The sequence below is a fragment of the Protomyctophum bolini genome (assembly GCF_963924005.1).
Source record: "Protomyctophum bolini genome assembly, chromosome: 14".
Lineage (NCBI taxonomy): Eukaryota > Metazoa > Chordata > Actinopteri > Myctophiformes > Myctophidae > Protomyctophum > Protomyctophum bolini.
The window spans coordinates 9,576,333-9,600,174 of NC_137875.1; the positions used below are offsets into that span (position 1 = coordinate 9,576,333).

A 23,842-nucleotide genomic window follows, 5' to 3' on the forward strand; every position below is an offset into this window, starting at 1 on the left:
AAAAAGTACTTAAAGTAAATAGCAGATCTACAATATCACAATGTGTCGCGGGCTTGCTATTTTCAAATGGCCCAAATGTGTATGGGCTGAAGTGCATGGTTAATGTATGTTTTGTAATAAATCTACAAATTGAAGTGGTAATAACTTAAAGTTTTCAAATAATTGTAGTGGAGTAAAAGTACAATATTGGCCTCTGAGATCTAGTATATTAGAAATAAAAGCACTGCAAATTGGAAATAGTCAAGTCAAGTAAAAGAAAGAAAAGAAAGGGGAAACAAAATCTAAATTGTAAAGTACTTGTACATAGTTACTCTACACCACTGGTAGTTTTGCAGGGGACCCCCTGGAATCCCCTAGGATCTGGTCTAGAAAACGATGGCCTCTGCCATTGTCTATTCCTCCAGTCAAGAAGAAAAAACAGAACCATAATAACGCATGACTAACAGCCCAATCTCACACCAAGCGGGGAAAAACAGAAGAATGGCAGTCCATTTTCACTGCTGACGGTTGGGGTAAATTATTGATAGATGCTAAAGGAAAATCGCTCCACAAATGAGTCACTGTTGAGCATCGCACATCAGTCTACACGCACGCTAATAGACAGAGACACGCACGTATGCACAAACGCACACACACGACTGTTAAATGGTAAAAAAAATAAAAATAATCACGGTCTACATGCTCACGATGCAACAAAGGTCGACCATTTTCACAGCTTTGTTTGTTCCTAGGATCCCTTTATTCAGACCTATTTTTCTTAGCTCTGTGATGTGCTTTGAAGTGTACCTATTCCCCTTTTGTGGCGGCGCAGACAACAATGCGTTTGAACGTTGAAGGGGAGGAATCTTTCAGGGCCATCTGAAGAGCAAAATCTATTTACTGCGTTGAAGTGAATAGACGTTCAATGTCAGGTCACATGTGTATGTTGCTCTAAGCCGCCTCACTATGATGACTCTCTCTCTCTCTCTCTCTCTCTCTCTCTCTCTCGTGTGTGCTCCTCGTCAAATGCTATACTTCCGAGGCTTTGTGCTTTGAGCGATTCAGACATATTTCCTGTACAAAGGCCTTGTAATTTTGTGTTATTGATCACGCAGGGTGATAATGTGTCTTAAATGTTTTACTTAAGTAAAAGTATACTGCAATGTAGATTGCCTACTCTCTGCCACAAGTATAAGTCCCGTATTCAAGATCAGCATCAAAATATACTTAAAGCACCAAAAGTAAAAGTAGGCCTACTCATGGTGCAGAATGTAACCCATTTCACGAGTTCAAAATGTATAAAAACATCATCGCAACACATTGTGAGCTTGTAGATCGGCTATTTTCAAAAGGCCGGAATATATATTATATAGGGCTGAAGAGGGTATTGTGTTTTCTAATGCTGCGTTCACACGGGCAGATGCAAAGATACAGTCTACCAGACATGATTGAAGATACAAAGATACATCTGACGTTTGTAGCTGCCGCAAAAGCACCACTATAGCGTCTTATGGATAATGGGAGGACCATACCATGCTTCTGAATGCAGAGACAGACCCATTTTCACTTATAAGACCCTAGGCTCGTACACACACACACACACACACACACACACACACACACACTCTCTAATATTATCTGACCCATTATGGTAACCACGGCAATGGGCAAAACAGGGAGACAAAGAGAAGGAAGTTACAGTATAGTTGGCTGTGTGTGTGTGTGTGTGTGTGTGTGTGTGTGTGTGTGTGTGTGTGTGTGTGTGTGTGTGTGTGTGTGTGTGTGCACGCGCGCTCTCACATATGTCAGGCCAAACAGAGGTTTATTCAGGTGTGACGTGCACGTAGGTGAGCCGTCGTCATGGAAAGCCATCCTTGATGGATGATGTGCAGGCAGAGGTGGAAAGTAACCCAAGTACATTTATAGTACTGTACTGTACTGTACAGTATATGTACAATGTTGTACTGTGTTTCATGGCTGACTACAGCTGTTGCCGAAGCTAAATAAGCTAATAATAATTGTATATTCTCAATCTCAACTCTCGTTTCCTATAGCGTCGCAGTCCTGCACCCTTTCATGACGACGAGCGGCCCGGAGGAGAATTTCCCAATTCATTTTTCCATAGACGTTTCAAAAGGTATTTATTTCAAGACCTGTAAGCCTCGGACAAAGCCAGCTCGGATGGTGACAAACACAATGTTTTGGGCCCAACAAATAATTAGAAAGAAGAAAAACAACAAAAAGATGCCCTTTTTTATCTTCTGACAGTGACTGTGGCGCTCTATACCAATCGATCAACTCCAAAGCAAAGCTATAGGCAAGAATGGTATGTAATAGTATGTCTGTACTTGGAGTTGGAAAGAGTCTGTTTGGTGGGGAGTCACCTTTAAAGGTTACATTAGCCTGACTGGCAGGCTAGAAACCAATGAAAACAGTAGCTTACGGGCACTTTTACTGCCAAGGAGTTCACCCATCCATCTTCTATTCTGTGTAGGAAACGGAACCCATTTACTATAGATCAGGTTACTTCACAACAACTATAGGCTTAAACATACACACTATATCACCATAGGTACCATAACAACACAGCCTCTCCTATAGAGTTGTGAACCGAGACTCAAAAATACTGATATTCTTACAGTTGTGTACCGTAACTGCACTTGACATGTAGAAGACATTTATAGAATCTGATCTCAGGTCAAAATGGGTTAAGTGTGAAATTGATTGATTGATTGTGAACTGGCCTTTGCCAAGAGACATTCTTGAGGATCATCTATGTGGACAAACCTGCTGGTTGCACAAACATTAGCATTGATTAAAGATGGATCTGTCGATGTGTCCCACGCCGAATGGACCGTTTGTATACATATATTTTCACTTGATTTAAAATATGGCTTAACCCATTTTGACCTGAGATCAGATTCTAAAAATGTCTACATCCTGACAGTTTTCTGAAAAAGCTGTGTTTCTATGTCAGTCGTTCTTCGATTTTTAAAAAACAGCAGAACTAAAACTATAAGCTCGTAGCGCGCCACTCGGTGGCACGCTATGAGCTTGTAGATCTGCTATTTTTCAATAGCATTGAATGTGTGTGTTAGCATTATAACATAATGCTAACACCAAAATGGTTGGTACCTTTTCCCTTCCTAGAAATATAGTGGAGTCAAAAGTACAATTTGTCTTTGAAATGTATCCAAAAATTGTCAAAAACTGTTCTTAAGTACTCAAGTAAAAGTACTTAGTCGAACTCAATATGTATTTGTTTTCTCATTCTTGCCCCAATTTTGCCCAATTTGAGGTTATAGACATTCCCTGGAATTTTCCTCCAGACAGTGCTGAACTCTGCCCAGGTGTTGCTTTGTTTGCCGCCCTGGTTCTTTTCTTAAGTCTCTTTCTGTTTTCCTCAAATTATTTGTGGTTATTGCAGCAATGGTGAGTACAAAGTACAAAGTGTTATGTTACAAATACAAGAACCTCACATTTTGATCAAGGGGACATGTATTATAACAACAAAATCATTGCATGGATGCACCTGGGACGCAAGAAATAGACCACTGTTGGCTGACCAGACCTACCCATAGTAGTCGCTTATTTTGGAATGTGTTTCCGTAGTCCTGGTCACTCGTTTCTCTCTCAAAATCGGCCAAACACTGGCCCTAAACTGCAGCTTTGAAGTGCCCTTTGAGGCCATCAAACGGTGACATTCCAAGGGAGAAACCAGTATAAACAGGTTGGTATTGATCTGGGTGAAAAGCAGGAGAAGCCATTGATTTTTATGTCAGTCTGTCCTCTTAAATCGTTGAAGTCACCATTCGTAAAGCTGCTGCCCCCTGTCAAACAAAGGACCAAGACCAAGCAGTCGTGTGTGTGTGTGTGTGTGTGTGTGTGTGTGTGTGTGTGTGTGTGTGTGTGTGTGTGTGTGTGTGTGTGTGTGTGTGTGTGTGTGTGTGTGTGTGTGTGTGTGTGTGTGTGTGTGTGTGTGTGTGTGTGTGTGTGTGTGTGTGTGTGTGTGTGTGTGTGTGTGTGTGTGTGTGTGTGTGTGTGTGTGTGTTTGTGCGCGGGTGCGCGCACATGCTGGACTGAACAGCTGCTACAGCCACGTTACTTTCCCCTTAAGACCACAGCGTTACTTTAACTCTCAAGCCGGACATGTGTGCACGTCTCTTTGTAGTTTGTTTTTAGGGAATACATGCATGTCTCCTTCTAGTTTTGTAGTCCTTTAGGGAATCTGTGCACGTCTCCTTGTACTTTTGTAGTCTTTTAGGGAACTGAGTGGTGCCCGTTGGAGCTTCTACAGCCGTGCCCGTTGCACTGGAACGATGCAAGTTGGAAATGCATGCCCCACTGTGTCCCTTTTATGCCCATGGAGTTCTTTGTCAGGCATGCCCAACTATGGAGTCTATGCAGACATCAGAATGATGTCAGAACAGGCCAGCTCCATATATGGACACTGGGCAGGGGCCCCATGTCCGGAGCCCGGGCAAAGGCCTTTTGGATCGGTTCTGGACAACTGTGGGTCCAACCGGCTCGACACTGTGCACTGCACTCCCTGTGGGGGTGTGGAACGCGTGTGAAGTCGGTGGGGCGAACGGTTCTTCTCGAGTTACGTGGATTACAACCATACAGACAGACAGACTTGGTGCATTTATAGTAGTTTGTAGTTTTGTAGTTTGTAGTTTTTTAGGGATCGTGTGCCGTGCCCGTCTCCTTGTAGTTTGTAGCGTGTGCCGTGCCCGTCTCCTTGTAGTTTGTAGCGTGTGCCGTGCCCGTCTCCTTGTAGTTTGTCGTTTTTAGGGAATGCATGCACGTCTCCTTGTAGTTTTGTAGTCTTTTCATTAGGGAATGTGTGCACGTCTCCTTGTAGTTTTTTTTTTTTCTGTACTTTTCCCAGATTTCCGGATTCAATTCTGTGAAGTTTCTCAGAAAGACCACAGTTTTTAGAGTGTCTTTCATAAAAGGGCCTTTTGGAAATCATCCTGCAGGTCTAAATGGGTTATTAAACAGCTTCGTGGCAACGTGGAGACACAGTTGAGTGCGCCTCCCTCTCTGTGCCTCCCTGCTAAGGTGCACAATCACGCAACTAGTCTTCCACCTGAGCGTGTCTGCTGTTTCGCCATGCCTCACATCACCTCATGTTGTCCCTTCTCCTCAGTGGTGGAACAAGTACCCTATATCGGCCTGAATACAGTATAAGACTACATTTTTTTCCTAAAAAAGAACGGGGTCGTATTATAATCGGGGGCTAGACTATTTGACATTCAATGTTCTTTTTCCACAAATGAGTCTTACAAATGAGTCTTATAATCAGAGTCGTCTTATATCCGGGACAATAATGGTACTCACATGTTTTACCTAATTAAAATTATCAATACTGCAATACTACAAATACTCTGAGTCTGTTACAAGTAAAAGTCCGGAATTCAGAATTTACTTGAGGTCCAAAGGTATAAAAATTTACTTAAAATACCAAAAGTAAAAGTACTCATTTTCAAGTTTTCAAATGTATAAAACAATTTTGAAAATTGCAGATCTACAAGCTGACAATCTGTGTTACAAGGTAACTAGTAACTAAAGTTTTCAAATAAATGTAGTCGAGTAAAAGTACAATATTTGGATCTGAGATGTAATGGAGTAGAAGTAAAAGTATTGGAAATTGTAAACACTCAAGTAAAGTACCTCAAACATTGTACTTAAGTAGTACCAAATCAATGTAGTTTCCACCACTGCCTCTGCTCAGTGCTCACTCAGGCCTGTCGTCACCAGGAGACATTTTATTCCACGATTAATTGTTACACAAATACTTGCCACGATTAACAATTTAATTGTGTTTTTTTGGCATTAAACATTGGAACGTACTGTATACAATGGAAATGACATTTCGTAAAACAAAAATCCCACAGGACATGATAAACAACTTAAATAAACAATGGACTTACTGACTTTCTCAAATAACTTTATTCTCATACTTTTTTTTAAATCATGGGAAATGTACAAGCCGACAATGTTTCTTGCGTCGCATTGCGTTGTGTGAGCTTCTAGATCTGCTACTGTATTTGCGATTGTCGATTATGCAAAGATTATTGTGATTATGTCAAAGAATCAAGCGATCAAAGGTGATTGTGTAATAACCGTGACACGGGCCTACGGTGCTGTGTGGGGGCTGGAACATCGGCTCGGGCTCTGACAGCCAAATCTTATCTCACAAAGCCAGAGACGAGGTAGTGCCTCCCGTGCGTGCGTGCGTGCCTCCCGTGCGTGCGTGCCTCCCGTGCGCGCGATAGAGAGAGAGAACCCCTGGGAAGTGTGACACCGTCCATCCTGAAATCAATGCTGTTGTCGGGAAGAAACCTCTTAGCTCCATATTCAAACTATTTGTGTTTATATAGTTTTATTTTATTTTATTAACGTCCTATACTTTTACAACGTCACACAAAAGCAAAGCAACACTGTTGATGCTTTTGAATTTGAATTCGTAAAAGTAAAACAGCTTTGGCCTTTGGTCATAATGTCCACCCGACAGAGACGATATGTTTGGTGGGGGGGGGGGGGGGGGGGGGGGGTTGGTGGCTTGCCATTGGCAACTATTGGGCTCCCCAAATTACGCTGCATTACCCTCTTCTCACTCATGCACATCTCCTCTCTCCCTCTCTCTCTCTCTCTGACTGTAGCTGACAGGGAAATTGTTACATTTTCACTGTCTCTGCGTGTGGGGGGCATTGGGAGGGGGAGGGGGGGTTGTGGTGGTTTCCCAGGCAACAGAAGCCTTGCTTTTGTGTGTGTGTGTGTGTGTGTGTGTGTGTGTGTGTGTGTGTGTGTGTGTGTGTGTGTGTGCGTGCGCGTGTGTTCAGTTGATCTCTAATTGAACAATTTACAATTACATTTTGGCATTGAACAGACACTCTTTATCAAGAGCAATTTACAGTAAGCAGGAACAATACAATACATCAAATACATAGAAATAGTATAATAGTATATATATATATATATATATATATATATGAGAGAGAGAGAGAAGATGTGCTACGTCTACTCTACATAAACTGCTAAATTATAAATCTAAATTACATAAGTTGAACGTTCATAAGAAGAAGAATGCGATGCCCCACTCTAGACTGCTTGTGTTCTAGGTGAGCAGGGCCTTGACCTGCATTCCACTCCTGATGGCTCATGGAGAACACCTGCCCGCATGTCTCTGTCTCATCCCGGTTCTCCATACATCTGGCCAGCTCGTTGGTACTTTGCGTTCCTGCCTCAATCGTGAGTACATCCCACGTATGTTAGTGTGGGACGTCCTCGTGATCGATGCCCGTGTGTTGGTTCCGACAGCACCAGTTTGCTGACTGCCAAGTTCTTGATTTCTTTGGCAGTGAGTGCAGTCCTGCTATAGTCTCATTATCCTGCTATAGTCTCATTCTCCTGCTATAGTCTCATTCTCCATGGCTGCAATGTTCTGCCTCACCCATGGTATTCCCGCATACAGGATCTTGGTTGTAACATTTACATTCTTGCTGTTCTTATACTGTGTAACTTTTTTTGATATAATTATTGACTGGCAAAGGTTTCACATCCATGCACTCAATGGATTTCACCCCCAAAAGCCTTTTCTAAATATGCTAAAACATTTAGTTTTTAATTGAACTGTAATGGGTCATGTTTCCCGGCAAAATGACATCATCTGCTGGGGGGGTGGAGCTCCGGAGTGCTTGAGTAAATGTAATTAGTTACTTTACACCACTGGATAAAAGGCACATTTCCGCTAAATGCTTGCTAGTCTGTCTCGCCACTGCACAATAGCAGGTGTGTGTGGGAGGAAGTCTGCCTGCCTGTCTGTGGGGAGCATGGAAACTGTGATTAGCAACGCACATCTGCTCACAGAAAATGCCTCTTTCATTATTTTATAACTACCGGTATCTGTCTTTTTTTCATGGCATCATGTTTTACTTAAGTAAAAGTATCAATACTGCTTTGTAGATATAAGTACAAATATCTCACAATTGTACCATTTAGACCTGGTGTAACCTAAACATTGTTTTACCTTAAATGCCGGATGCGCCCTCTGTGTCTCATATAGTAACAGTATAGTTCCTTTTTTGAATACGAATTTGAAGGTTTTCAGAAAACCTTAGGGTTAGGTTTTAGAAGGCCTTTTTAGAATCGGCCTCAGGTAAACGCCACTACCAAAGACCAAATGGGGGGGATTGTATCTGCTTCTTCTATAGCACTACTTCACAAAGGATCTATTGCACCTTAGCCTGGGATCCATGGGATCAATACCATTTTCGGGTTTCTGATCCGGTTGGAGAGGAAATAACCTTACGTCATCAGGCGGCCGGAACCAATTGACCTTCAGTTTAAAATGTGTTCAGTTTGGTATAATCGTTTTGTTTCTTTTGGTATAATAATCGTTTGGTATGTCCATCTCTTATTCCAACTCGTAGCGCGACTATAGTGAGACTAAACTAATTGATTCGCAGTATGTGGGGCACAAAAACAATGTGCCGCCAACAGGACACGATTACCTTTTTCCGGTTTTCTAAACCGAACCCCCCCCCGAATAAACGAATACCAGGCTTTATTCCTCTGCGGTGTAAAGGCTGGTGATGTGGTGAGCTTATAGCACCTTTATAAGATAATATAGTTGCTATACATTAACCAAAGAGATTCACCTATGAAACAACACATTTTACTGGTATTTAACAGCATCCGTAGACTGTAGAGTGGCATGTTTCATGTCTTACTGGTCATACAGTACTTATTGTAGGCCTTACTGTAGTCTGAGTGAAGCAGAAACCAAGATGATACAGCACGTGCCAACTGGACAGATGGGTTGAGTGGCTGACAGTCGAGTAGACGCATGTCAAGTCGAGCTGCCATAAAAGACAATTATTTTCTAACATGACTATTGCAGTTGATAATATCTGAGCGAGCGCACCCATTCTTAATGTTGACAGACAGACTGGAAATGAGAGAGAGAGAGAGAGAGAGAGAGAGAGGGAGGGGAGGATAGAGGGAGCGGAGAGCGAGAGAGATGACTGACACATGAGGCAGCTGAATATTAATTGAATTAAAAGGTCTAAGGACTCAGGGGAGAGAGAGCTGTTTGCCTGCAGCAGCTTGGCATGGTGTGGCTGTACTGAATTCGCCACAGTAGACTGAATCACTGCTTTTTAGCTCAGTGGTTTTCAACCCCTTTTATATTAATTATTCAGCATTTGAGCTACGCACCGGTCACCATTTGATGAGATTTAGCCTCACAGACCCCAAGCTTAGAATGTTATCGTTGGATACGATTTTGTCCACAATTCCATGCTGTATTGATGTTGGTACCATTAGGAGAGAGTACAGGCAAACGTTGATCAGAATAAGAATAATAATTCTTCTACATTCTCTAGTTGTGTATAGACTTCCTGTAAATTACTCTTTAGTTAAAGCATCCATCAATCCATCCATCCATCCATCCATCTTCGACCGCTTAATATCCGTAGTCGGGTCGCGGGGGCAACAGCTCCACCAGAGAGCTCCAGACTTCCCTCTCCAGAGCAACATTAGTGACTTCCTCCTGGGGGATCCCAAGACGTTGGCCAGTGAATCGATGTAATCCCTCCATCTGCGCCTTCGTCTGCCCCGGGGACTCCTCCCAGTGGGACGTGCATTGAGGACCTCCCTAGGGAGACGCCCGAGAGGCATCCTAACCAGATGCCTGAACCACCTAAGCTGGCTCCTTTCCTTTCCTTTCTAGTTAGAGCATACAATTATTACATGTAAACCCTATATGGTTGACCGGGGTTCTTTACTATAGTGTTTTCTTTTTAGTAACAGACAATATGTTTAGGCCGGGTTGCCAATTTTGTCCAATCAGGAGAGAGAACTCAATACACGATAAACTAGTGGCAGTGGAAGTGATGATACGATACTTTATTGTCAGCTTGCACTGAAATTTGCTTTGCATCCATGACGTCACGGTTCAAGAAACAGTCAAGACATAGACGTACTACAAAATGGTAGACATTACAGGACAAAGAAACACAGAAACAATCAGGAACGAGAACATATCCACTGGTTTAGCGATTTTGGTTTAGAACTTTAGAAGCAAGACAGACTGATGTACAAATGAGTCCTTTAAACCTAACCTTATTCCTAACCTTAACCTCAGTAAAGCTATGCCTAAACCTAACCCTATTCCTAAACTTAACTCCAGTAAAACTATGCCTAACCCTAAACTTATTTCTAACCTTATTCTCAGTAAAACAAAATAAAGAATACAAGAACCGCCTCACTGAGCTGTCAGCGTGAGGTTTGTTAGTCATAGATAGCTTCATAAACTCAACAGCAAAACCTTCACTGCATGAATAGCAAAAAAAAATAGCATAGTTTGGTATTGTAAGAGTGTCCCCACTCCCCAATGCATGGCCTCTCTAAAATATCACAATAGCCTATACACAGTATAATTAATTACTGTGGTCAGTGTGAAACATGTATGTAACATAAGACCAGGCCTAGTTAGCCTATTAATTTGCTTCATGTAAGTTTGGTTGTTAATTAATGTTGATTAGAAACCGGTGCTGCCTGGAAGTGCCTGCCATCAGTGTGACCTAGTCTAGTCAGTCAGAGCAGTTGGAACCTATAACGCTATGGTTGGAGAAGCAAAGGTGCTTACCGCGCTATTTTGTAACATCTGTGGAATAATATATTATCTTTTTGATAATACGGATTTTTAAGAAGACAGCGACTTGGAACTAGGCCTATAAGTCAGTGAGCGAGTACGTATAGTCGCCATTTCTTCTACAATAGACACGAAACATTCTGTTCCTCTGGAGCCTATATGGGCTAATTGGCTGCGGATCCCCATCTGAAACTATTTTGTTCCAGTGGCGTAGCCGTGTGTTTGTGTTGTTATATAATGTTTCGGCTAGCCTATTTATTTATTTTTTAAGTTCCAAAAATATATCGCCATGGACAGCAAGTCACAACATGGACAGTCACATGGTAGATCGGCTATAATATAACTGATTTAGATGCATTTCGCATGAAGTGATCCCCTATAGGGCCTAGACCTATATCACCCCGTGACACGCGCACAGCACTGAGCACTGTCCAGTCCATGAGAGAGAGAGAACGGGACACACCCGCCCGCGTCCCATTGGTAGAAGTACAACGTCACGCCGAGAGAGAGAGAGAGAGAGAGAGAGAGAGAGACACGAGGAGGATGCAGATCTGGTCCATGACACCATCATCATAATCATCATCTTTCCCCTCCAACCTCCGCATCAAAAGCTAAAGCCTCGATATAACCACCACACATCATCAGTGCAACTTCCAGTTCCTGCACCTCAGCATCCTCCTCCGTGCATATATACGGTCGACCCAAAAAGATGTGTCCGCAAATAAAGCTTTGATTTCGAGCCCTTCTTCGACCGAGGAGGAGCGAGCATCCCCCTCTCTTCTCCCCCTCCCTCTCTCCCTCCTCACGCACAGTTCAACCTCCCCCCACACAACTCCTCTCCCCTCCTCCCCTACTCTCCTTTCCTCGCCTGGGCAGCTCCTCTCCTCCTGGCTCAGCTCCTTCGACACACAAACAAGCAGCAGAAGGCAGCAGGATGTCTCCTCCTCATCCCCGCTACGGGACAGCCGCCGCCGCCGCGATGGGATTTGTGTTTGTGCTCGCGATGAGCCGCCAAGCCGCCGCAGAGCAGGAGGGGAAGATACTCACCAATCACCTGCTGGTTCGGCTGCACGGCGAGGGAGGCGCAGCGCAGGACGAGGCGGCCGGCCAACTCGCCGCCAAACATGGGTTCCAGAGTGTCCGAAAGGTAGGGATGGCACTAGCCTACTGTCTTCTATGTGATAGCCTCCACGGGCTTTATTTTTTTTAAACATTTACATCACATCGAGAACCCGTATTGATATGCAGGCTATTTGCAGGTGGCCGCGCATACCCCCACTTGAAAACAATTTTTTTGTCAGTTACAAACAGAAGAATATTTTTTTATTTTTTTTTCATCCCCCAAAAATAGAAGATCTACAAGCTCCACTGTGCTATATATTTAGGATAGCCCCAGAGTTATAAATGCATGGGCTTCAAAAGAGGTTGCACTGATTGAGATGCTAACTCATTTAGCTGAGGGACCCCCTGTGGAAACCCCTTATTTCAAGGACCCCTGGGGGTCCCTGAATCCACTGCTGTATAGCTAAGAGACACAAATACAATTGTTTGCTTATATGCATGTCAGCAATAGTCAAGGCTTGGCTACAGCCTGCTATATGTTTTTATGATGATGGCATACATTTTTGTAGCCTATACTATTAGTTTAATCACCGAACCTGCAGGCTATTATTTTATATAATTTAATGTTAACTGTAGGCTATTAGTATTACCAAAACATATGGCTATTGTGCAACGGTTCTGCCATCCTCATAAATTGCTTGGTCGACTGTATTTAATGAAGCATGACGCATTTATCATAATAGATGGAAGAGTGATGGGGAAAACCTAAAGGGGAGTTGTTTCAGAAGGTCTCCTCCTCATCATTGATTTAGATTTTTGACTATTGGTAATTGACTTCATTTAAATAATTGGTTCTCAACCTTCTCTGGATCTCGGCTCACCCATCTGACCATTAGTTGAGTGGTCAGATCTGTTCATTAATCATCATATCAATTGATTGTGTTGCGGCTTGGAACAGTGGAACTAACATAGCCTATACCTCTTTTCTGGTATTTCAACGAAAAGGAAATTGCAAGTACAGTATGATGATATACTATACCTTTAAACTCTTCAGAATTAGCAACTCCGAACGTACAAAGGCAAAATATAAGGTGCTTACCCCTTTGCCCCAAATGTTAGAGAGGTGCCCGGAGTTCTTAGTCCGTAATTTTCAATACAGAAGTGTTTGTCCCGTAAGTGGCCGAACACAATTTCCTCCTCCTTGTTTACTTCCTGTTTACGTTGTGTGTTTTACTGGAAGCGCCTGCTCACTAGTGCCATTGGGAACGTCCGACAGAATCGGCCACTTAAGGGACTAAAACACTTTATTGAAAACAACAGACCCACCTCGCACCTCTCTAACATTTGGGGCAAGAGGGAAAGCACCTTATATTTTGCATTTGTACATGTGTTTAAACCGTAGGCATTAGAGAAAAAAACAAGGCCCCTGCCTGGTCAGCATGTGGACCTTGGGGGGTCCTGCCCCCCTAGAGTCTTATTTGGATAGACAGAATTGTTTTTGTGTAGTCCTTATTTGATGGATGACGAAGGGAACCTCCTTTGTTATCTGTTCGTCCTCTGTTAGTAATCCCATGGACATTGCCTCTCTTCTGGGCATGTCATCCTAGGCGGACATTTGGCTTGAGATTGATTGATTGATTGATTTCATTGAATACTTTACTTGTCAGAAATGTAAATAGCACGCACAGTATGAGGCTGAAATGATATCAAAAAGTCTCCTGGGTAACCTACTTCTTCATTGTGGTCCTATGACTTCAATTCATCAGCACAGCATAAAACATTAACACAATAATACATGTAATCAACAAATACAAATATGTGTGTATAGTATTAAGTACAAACTGAGAAAAAGGAATGGGAATTTACATTTACTGACCGTGACCCCTTTATAGACTCCTGATATGTCTGTACACTGCCAAATACTTGGTCTTGTCAGTGGCAAATTCTAGATTTAGTTTTTACACAACATTATAATGTTCTTATTTTGATCATGAGATCCAAATTCTGAATGTCAAGTCTCCATGTTTTCTTCAGAATGTACGAGTATGACACTTACTGTATTACTATGACGCATATAGGAGTCCAACTAGTAGTAGTGGTTCTCAAATATTAAGGACCCCCTTAACTCTGAGAGTATACAATTTTGTACCCTCAGAGTTACAGACTTATGGCCATTCAGGGGGGCCATAACTCTTTATGAGTTGCTGGTAATCTGTCCAACAATTTGTATGTCCGTGGCAGAAGTTGAATTTTGACATGTATGTCCTGCACCCCCATCTGAAAATGTTTGGTTTCAGCGACCCCCACAGCAAAGATTTGAGTTAAAACTGTTCGCTTTCCCGGTTTTAATGGGTTAAACACGAATAAAAGCACTTTCAGTCATTTATGACAACAGTCAGTCAATTTCATCAAGTGGCCCTGAATCCCATAAAGAACATTGAAATGATGTAATACAGGGGGTGGGGGTGGTGGGGTGTCTGAGGACACAGCGTATTACTGTGGGGTGGTGGGGTGTCTGAGGACACAGCGTATTACTATAGGGGGTGGGGGTGGTGGGGTGTCTGAGGACACAGCGTATTACTGTGGGGTGGTGGGGTGTCTGAGGACACAGCGTATTACTATAGGGGGTGGGGGTGGTGGGGTGTCTGAGGACACAGCGTATTACTCAACCAACAATGAAAGGCGTAGCATCCAACATGGTGGCATGTAGGTATATTTCTACCATCTACTCTACACAGTGAACCCAGCTCCACTCTACAACGCGTGCTTGCGTGTGTGTGATGTCACATGCATTCATTGTTTTGATGTTGTGTTGTCAGCGCGGTGGGGTTTCGCTGCATGAGCGCGTCTCCGTTCTCCAATCAGCCACTTGGTTTTCCTCAACACACTGGGTCGCTCCCGCCCTCCGCTCGTCTCCCGCCCTCCGCCCGTCTCCCTCCGCCCGTCTCCCTCCACCCTCCGTCCGTCTCCCCGCCTGCCTCCTAGGTTATGTAATCGGCTGCTATATTTGCCTTGATGGGGCCACGCGTCATTAAACAATGTCTGTGCGGTTTGAATTATCTTCTATCGGCGCTTAATTAACTAGACTCGGGGCACAACACTGGTACCACAAATGTGCTCTATGGCACGCGCACGCACACAAACACACACACACACACACACACACACACACACACACACACACACACACACACACACACACACACACTCTGGGGTAGACAAAGGACAAGGAATATCAGACTCTGTTTTATTTTTGTCACAACACAGGTTTGCAGAGCGAGAGCAAAGGGAAAGAGACATTGGGCTCCATCTTGCGGCAGGAGCCCTTTTCCTTAATTTGGGGCTTTAGTGTTGTGTGAGAGGTGTGGCCCCGTAAAATATGCTATCTTGTGCCACAGCCTAAGTCCCTAAAACACCTCCATTACCCCTTACATTATGCATAAGTGTGGTTTGGGGCGTTACAATGATTAAACCAATCACCGTGCCACCTGCCATTGCTTATCCATTTCACATTATCTCCATTGATTTACACTATGGCCATGGAAGAGCGACACACGTTGCTGCCTTGAAATATAGCCTATTTATATTTGATATAGAGTCCAGGTTGTTTTGTGTCCAGTAGCTCCAACACAGCCTCACTGTTTTGCCAGTGATCCACGTTGTTTTTAAGGCATATGGTGTCAGGGAATTCCAGATCGTTGTTGTCGCTAGCCAGGTTTTGACACTAAAGTCTCAGAGGCACTTGCCCAAGTACAGCTCATGTTATACTTGCCCAAAGGTCATGCCCAGTTGCCCGAAAAGTACATTCATTCAGTACATTAATAAAAAATGTTTCGCTTGTAGAGCAAATGAATGTTAAAACTTTGAAAAACAGAATGAGTGAAACTTCTAGTTTAAAAAAAGTTTGTATTGTTCATGAATAGCCAATAATAATTAAGGAAGACGGAATGCACTTGCCCGTCAGGCAACCTAGCTGGAAGCAAACTCCATTTGCCCAAACATTTTCATTAGTTTCCCCAGGCAGTCGGATAAACGTTACTGTCTACCTCTGCACTCCTTCTAGTGTTGTGGGTGTGGGTGTCACTTACTGATAATGTCTTCATCCAGAAATGAAATAACCTGTTTACATAGACTCTAAATAAAGGTAATCCTCAATTGACATGCTTCAAAGCATTTAATCTGACATGAACAAAGTGATTCTGCCTGTTTGTTTGTTTTTGTTTTCTGTCGATTTTCCAACCAGACACCAACCAGCCTGAAATAAACGATGTTTACATACAGTACCGATATTTTCCTTTTGATCTGCATTTCAAAACTGTTTCTCAACCAGAATTAAAATACCTTCTGATCAGACCGGATCACAATTTCGTTAGTGTCGGAAACCTCACTTATGTGTGAGATTGTATATCTGCTATTTCCAAACAATAATCTATCTCATTCCAAATGTGAAAAAAGTTTGAATGTTTTTAAACATTTTAAATACACAAATCTTGGCGATCCCTGGCACAAAAGATATTCAGATGGGGGTCCGCAGACAACTACATTAATTTAGGCAGTCCTTGACGTGAAACAGTTGGAGAACCACTGGTTTAAACAACATTAAGAAGCGAAACCCAAAGTAGCAACCTGACTGTAGAAATAGCCCCCTCCCCCCCAAAAAGAAACCAGCAAGTACAAAGTATTGTATTTTATTATAAGTGACTTGACGTAGGGCGTTCATTTATTTAACACAAATGTGATTCTGACATTTACTCCCCCTCCTCCTCTTCTTCCTCTCTCTCTCTCTCCCTCTCCCTCTCTCTCTCTCCCTCTCTCTCTCTCTCTCTCTCTCTCTCTCTCTCTCTCCGTAGCTTTCCTTTGAAGACGGCCTCTATCACTTCTATCCCCATGACAGCGCAAACGGGAGGAGCAAGCGAAGTATCCGCCACAGACAGCGGCTCCAGAAAGACCACAGGGTACGCATTCTAACGTTGTGCACACGCACACACACGCACACGTTTACAAAATAGCAGATCTACAAGTTCACAATGTGTCATGTGTCGCATATCGCATTGTGAGGCTATAGATCAGTTATTTTCAAGATTGTAATACATTTTATACATTTGCAAACTTGTGAAATGGGACATTCTGCATAACGACTACTCTTGGTACTTTACGTACATCACAATACCAATTATTTTGTACTTTTACTCAAGTACGTTTTGATTACCGGACTTTTACTTGTAACAGAGTTTCTACATTGCGGTAATGATACTTTTACTTATTTTTTTTTACTGCAGATTCACTTTTTTTTCTCCTTCTCAATGGCGCTCGATGCTGTTGACATGTTTCACATGTTTTTATGTTTTTATTGACTGTGACTGAATAAAAAGGCTGTGGAAAGAAAGAATGAAAGAATGCACAATGGGCAGCGGCCTAGACCCTGGAGGAGACAGACATACCGTAAATGAAAGAGAGACAGCAGAATGAAAAGGAGGAGAGAGAGAGAGAGAAAGGCAGAATGAAAAGGAGGATAGAAAGAGAGACAGCAGAATGAAAAGGAGGAGAGAGAGAGAGAAAGGCAGAATGGAAGCTAAAGCTTTGAGGCATGGTGGTGTGGTGCTGTGAGTATAGGCACTGGTTAGAGAGGCAGTGTGGAGCGTGGCATCTGTTTGACGTGAGTGGGTGGTGGACAGTAACGACGTACACTTGATATATCTTGCTCTTTTTTTATGAATACACTCTAAAGCCCTTATACCACACCAAAGGGTCGAGATGGTTTTAGCGTTAACTCCTTGCAACCGTTTGGACCGAAGGAGTTGCATGCAAGTGACCCTTTGGTCACTCAACTATAGTGACAATAGCCAAGCGTGTAGATTTTTTTTCTTCCCCCAAGCATGTTAAAAATATAAACGAGAAGAAGACAAAGGAAATACAAAGGAAACATTTCATTGTTAAATAAGTAGCACCACAATGTTCTTACATATTCCTTAATATGTTCTAAATGTCAATACAACGATTCATTGATATTAACAAGAAAATACACTTCGTAATTTGTACTTGAATCAGATAGTTACTATATATCCACTACTATATCATATATAATACTATATTATATACATTACATTATAGTATATTGTCCACTACTGATCGTAAAGAGAATAAAGAAAGGCGGTTGAATCTATTTGAATGTTGCAGAAGGGAGCTTTGAGGGCCTGGTTGTATAGACACTATAGACAGTGGGCAGAGAGAGGAGGGATGGAGCGTCACATCTGTTTGATGTGAGTGGGTGTCTTGAGACTCTTGACGACATGCGGTGGGTGGATGCGTGTCCCTGGGGAAACACCTGCTCCACAGCCACGTGAGGGCAAAGCCCTGGAGGAAAGAAATACACAGGCTGGGAGGAAAGACACAGCTCTATATGCTCGTTAAATGTAGACCTTAAAGTACGTTTACTTGAGTACTGTACATGTAAGTACATGTTTTGAGAGTCTGTACTTTACTATTCTCTAGGCCTATTTGTATTTTTGGATGTACTTGACATTCACTCCACTACATTTCAAAGATAATTATTGTACTTTTATTTATTTCTCTGCGACCACAAAACGGTCACGGAGGTTCTGCTTTTGCCCTATGCCCACTTCAATGCGCTTCTGAGAGTACAAAGGTGGAACAAATTAACGAGTGACGGCTAACGAGCAAGCTACACTGTCGTCTTAGCTGCCTGCCAGCAAGCTCACAGAGACATTGGGAAGCATTTTTGGTCATACGACAAAAAATATGGACTGTCGTACAGGTAGGCCTACTCACAATTAGGCTGCCATGTTTTGGGGGCTTGCGAAATCATGGCTCATTTTGCAACCTGCTGATGAGCTTGCAGATCAGCTGTTTTCGCGGAGCATGTCACAGCCACTTGATGCTCTCTGTGTGTGTGTGTGTGCGTGTGTTGGGAGAGACGAGTGAGATTGATAAAGAGAGGGTGCTGCACTCTCTTCCGCGCTGCGCTCTAATCATCATGTTCAAGACGGATATCTCGTGTTGAATTGCAGCCTGGTTAAAAGCACTCAGAGAAATTAATTAATTAGAAACAAATGGTTCAGAACTTCGCTCGAAAATTCCTGCCGAAGTTCGAGTCCTAAAAACAGGGCTAGGGAGTAGGGTACAGCCTTAGTTGCTATGCAACGCCTCCGTCACCACCAGCTATGGGACGTTACAACTGATCTCCGTTCAATGCAGGATTTTCAAACCTCCATAAGTAGGATTAGGAATCCAAAGTTCGGATGTCATTAGTGACTTTGTAGATTGTACCGCACACAGTGTGCGCTAATGCTAATGCTAGCCAATGTTTACAGTGTCTGTGTGCATGGGGCTACAGGGGGGAGGAAACAGATCCTGTTAAAGTGGACGCAGCCGTGGCACAGCTTAGAAGCAGCTTAAAATTACACAGGGGAAAATCACTTGAAGATCGTTTATTTTCACTGGGCTTTAACGTAAATAAAGCTGATGAGGCAATCCTGTCTTCCTTTCCTCCCCCTGAATAACAGGGTGTTTCTGATTGTTCCATTTTAACAATGGTCTCGGTCTTGAGTGGATTTTGTCTTGAGCGTTTCCACCGGACAGTTTAAACACTGTGTAGAATCTATACCTCATTTAGTCTCTCAATGGGCTTTTAATGCAGTTGTGACTGAACTCATTCCCTCAAAATGACAGATGAACGTTTTTCGGCATGAGGAGACGCATATGTGTGCAGTTTTATTTCAAACAGTTCATGAGCTATGCCTGTTCAAAGTTTGCAAAGGGTGGCGCTATAGCACTCAATTGAAAATATTGAGTGCTATAGCGCCACCCTTTGGCCAATGGTTGTGGGCTTCGCGTCCTCACCGTTTGGCATAGCCCTCTACCATATTACCAAAACCGACTGCACGGTTAAGCCAGAACTACTATTTTTGGCGGAAAGACGAAGAAGAACCAAAGTCGCTTCCATCCATGAATGTATTTGCTGTTTTTTCTCTCCATCAGGTGAAAGATGTGGTGGAGCAGGAGGGCTTCAACCGTCAGAAACGAGGCTACAGGGACCTCAACCATCTGGAAGTGAACATGACCGACCCGCTGTTCACCAAGCAGTGGTATCTGGTGAGTAATCCGCCCGACGACCGGTCCGACTTTTAGCATTTACACACTCAATCCAAATCCCTCTGTCATCATTCTTCCATTTTGTTCGAGGTCCAAGGTTTGTAGCAGATCTACAGTACGAGCTGAGCTCACAATCATCTTGGGTGTAGGTAGGGGTACCGTGAGGGACCATGTCTACAGAGAGTGCCTTTTGAGTTGGCATAGAGCAAGTCTGCCATTTATTTCTATTGTAAAGACAATTGTACAATTGCAGAGTTAAATGACCTTACTGTGCAGTTATCAATGAGTCAACCCTTTAAAAGGCACAACAAGAAAAAAAAGCTGAGGAAATTATTTTTTCTTTGAAATTAGTATTTCTTTATTTGTGGAATTACTAACAACAATGAATAATATATACACCGTATATCTTTTTTTATCAGACAGTTTTCTAAATATTCTGTCGGCCTACCAAACTGTTGAGATGTCGCTTAGTGGGAATAGTAATCAGTTTGATGAACGTAGTCGATCTACAAGCTCACAATGCGTCTCATCGCAAAGCTTCCTTGACATTATAGACCAGGACCAATGGGCGTAGATGTACTTTTCCTCTCGGCCTTGAGTCTGCACCTATTATTGAAGCATTGCTAGCTGGACCAATGCTATTGTTGTTGTACAGTATTTCTCTAATTGGCTCCCAAACGACGCTGCACCACACAGCTGCCTCGTCGCTACATCGATGTCAGCTAGCCTCCGCCCCTCCTATTTACCCCGACGGGGCGAGCGAGCGTGACTTTTTGCGGTGGGCCGAGCGAGACGCCAATTATCAGGCACGTCAGATTAAACTGCACAGAGAGCCAGTGTTGACATTTGCATTTAGTTCCCACGTCAGGCCTCCCATGAACCCCTTTCCTCTATGCACGCACGCACACACACACACACACACACACACACACACACACACACACACATACATGCACGAACACATTGTATTAACATATGTGCACGCGTGAATTGGCGTGAGCTAATGCAGTTGTTAACATTAATTAATGACATTATTGACAGAGCATCCGGTTGCAGTGCGTTCTGGGTAGCACGTCACAAGTGTGGTACTGCGTTCTACGAGCACGACACCACTGCTGCTGAAGTTTAAACCGAGTAATACACTGTCTGGATGTCATCTTGAATGGGATTAAAAACGGAGTAGTTTGTAATCAAAACCACCTGTGTTTGGACGACGATGCAGCAATGGGAATCAAACGGATGAGTTTAATTGTTATTGGATTTATTGATGTGGGCCTCGACACGTCAGCACGCAGGACCTAGGTATGCCCATATGATGACCACGCATGTGGTCTAAAAGTGTGAAAAACGTATTTTTAATTTCACCATGTTTTTTGTGAATAATCAGATCAACACGGGCCAGGCAGACGGGACTCCAGGGCTGGACCTCAACGTGGCGGAGGCCTGGAACCTGGGCTACACCGGCAAGGGAGTGACCATCGCTATCATGGACGACGGTGGGTGAGCCATACCGTCCTGCTCTATTCCTCCCCCATTATACACAATACCTTCTAAATCAGTCATTCTCAAAGTTTTTCTGCTACCAGTCCTGCTTCTGAGATGCACCAGACCAGCCTATACCACAGGCTTGAGACGCGGTGGAAACCCCTTGTGCTTACCCTCTGAAATCCTTATATTGTGGCCATCCATGAACACAACCTCTCCCCACAGCTAGCGCGTCTCGGTTGCGATACCTAGGTATTAGTCTAACCATCTGTTCCACTTCCAGCAGTGCTGCTGGAAGTGGTGCAGCCACAGAGAGAGAGAGAGAGAGAGAGAGAGAGAGAGATGTGACCGACATTTTAGAGGAGCCCGACCGAAACAAACCGGCTTATCTGCTGGAGTATGCATTCAGCTACCTTGAGTTTAACCTCAGAGAATGCAAAACAAAAATATAATACCCGTAAGGATATTGTGCAATACTGGTTTCATCATCATCATCATTTTTCGACCGCGGTCGAGAGCATGGATTTCACAATGCCACGGCAGACTTTCCGGTCCTTCATTGCCATCCCCAGTTCCTTCTTACTGATGCCTGTGTCCCTAGCGATGACATCAGGGAACGACAGTTTTCTACCTCTGGTCTGCTTTGAGGCAGGACTCCAGAGAAGAAGGGAAGATATAACCTCATTGTCATCTCTGTAGCAGTGGCCGGCAAACTGTGTTCTTCTGGATCGGACTAGTGAAGAAACACGGGGAAGGTTGCCTTATATTAGATTAGTCGATGGGTGGCTCTTCCAAGACAGATTTTGCGCTCTCATTAGAAGGCGGGTGTAAGTGCCATCCAAACGTTTCTCAAATTTCTTTGAAAGTGTCCATGTCGTCCTAAATATTTTTACTTTTAACATCTTACTAAGCTGGGATGACCAGATCTTATGCATTCCATTGCAGGCTGACCAGGCCATACCTTTCCTAGTTTGAAAGTCCTTCTGAGAAAAAGATATATATGAACCCAAATACAAGCTGTTTCAGAGGAGTGTTTTTATAATGTGGTTACTGGTTTAGTGTATTTCAGAATCACAGCATTCATCTAAATAATACAATTGTATATTAAATGTATGGATACAATTTCATATTCTAAACATAATATAAATATAATCATTGTAATGAAGGTGATGAATGTTTGTTCTGAGTTAACTTGGAGTAAGGAAGCCATGATGTATGCACTGATGACCATGAATGCATGTAAGCATAAACATCTTTAAAGCCAAATTACGTTATGTTGTTTACTGACTTGCGCCACAATCCAATTTTCAGGCATCGACTATCTGCATCCGGACCTTGCATCGAATTATGTAAGTACAAGATTATACAAATATATGTTTTATTTGATTTGGTCACGGCGTGACGTGTTGTGAGCTTGTAGATCTGCTATTTTTTTGGAAATAAGCCATTGTCCATCTCGGGCCAACCATCAGGCTCTCGGGCCATCGGCGCCCGAGCGCCTGGTATTCTTTGCGTACAAATAAATGACGTAAATAATAAAACTGCCTCCTATGCAGAGCCCAAATTAGGTTCTTATCTGAAAGTGAAACATCTCCAGAACCTGTGAGATACGTTTTCATGACAGCATTCCACCATGCTCTTGATGGTCAGGTTGTTGTAGGAGTCCACAAGGTTGCTCTGCAGCGCTGTGAGTTTGTAGATCTGCTATGGTTGTTGTAGGAGTCCACAAGGTTGCTCTGCAGCGCTGTGAGTTTGTAGATCTGCTATGGTTGTTGTAGGAGTCCACAAGGTTGCTCTGCAGCGCTGTGAGTTTGTAGATCTGCTATGGTTGTTGTAGGAGTTCACAAGGTTGCTCTGCAGCGCTGTGAGTTTGTAGATCTGCTATGGTTGTTGTAGGAGTCCACAAGGTTGCTCTGCAGCGCTGTGAGTTTGTAGATCTGCTATGGTTGTTGTAGGAGTCCACAAGGTTGCTCTGCAGCGCTGTGAGTTTGTAGATCTGCTATGGTTGTTGTAGGAGTCCACAAGGTTGCTCTGCAGCGCTGTGAGTTTGTAGATCTGCTATGGTTGTTGTAGGAGTCCACAAGGTTGCTCTGCAGCGCTGTGAGTTTGTAGATCTTATAGATTTTCAAAGTGCACCGAGCACAACCAAAAATAAAATGACTTGTCTTTTAGTTCTACTGGATCTGTTCTCCACTAGTCCCTCCCTAACATTTGTTTGTAGACAAAATTGTCAATATATTTAGTCTTAGTTTTAGTCATCATAGCTTAGTTTTTTATTTAGTTTTTGTGAAAAAGGTAGTCGGCGACCAATTTCCATCATAGTTTTACTCAACTAAATCAACACTGTTCACCGACACCGGGCCGATCATACCCACAAAAGGCTTTGTTCTGTCAACAACAGAACGGTCACTTCACGCCATGTTTTGAGCGTATGGATCTGCTACTATTGATACTTGTTTGTCATCAAGTGGGAGGTTAATGTACGGAAAAACACACATAGTTTAAAAAAACATGGCGATACAGTAAGGCTTCTGCCCGACA

General features: G+C 43.1%; 1 protein-coding gene across 1 annotated transcript in view; it reads left to right on the plus strand.

Moving 5' to 3' along the window:
* Positions 1–11,149: 11,149 nt before the first annotated feature.
* The window catches only part of pcsk2 (proprotein convertase subtilisin/kexin type 2), a 42,556-nt gene continuing 29,863 nt past the window's right edge, over positions 11,150–23,842 (plus strand). The window contains exons 1-5 of the mRNA XM_080781593.1: positions 11,150–11,789; positions 16,555–16,659; positions 19,703–19,816; positions 21,204–21,312; positions 22,613–22,650. Of these exons, the coding sequence (XP_080637719.1) occupies positions 11,577–11,789; positions 16,555–16,659; positions 19,703–19,816; positions 21,204–21,312; positions 22,613–22,650 (579 nt within the window). The 5' untranslated portion in view covers positions 11,150–11,576. The remainder of the gene's footprint in view (positions 11,790–16,554; positions 16,660–19,702; positions 19,817–21,203; positions 21,313–22,612; positions 22,651–23,842) is intronic.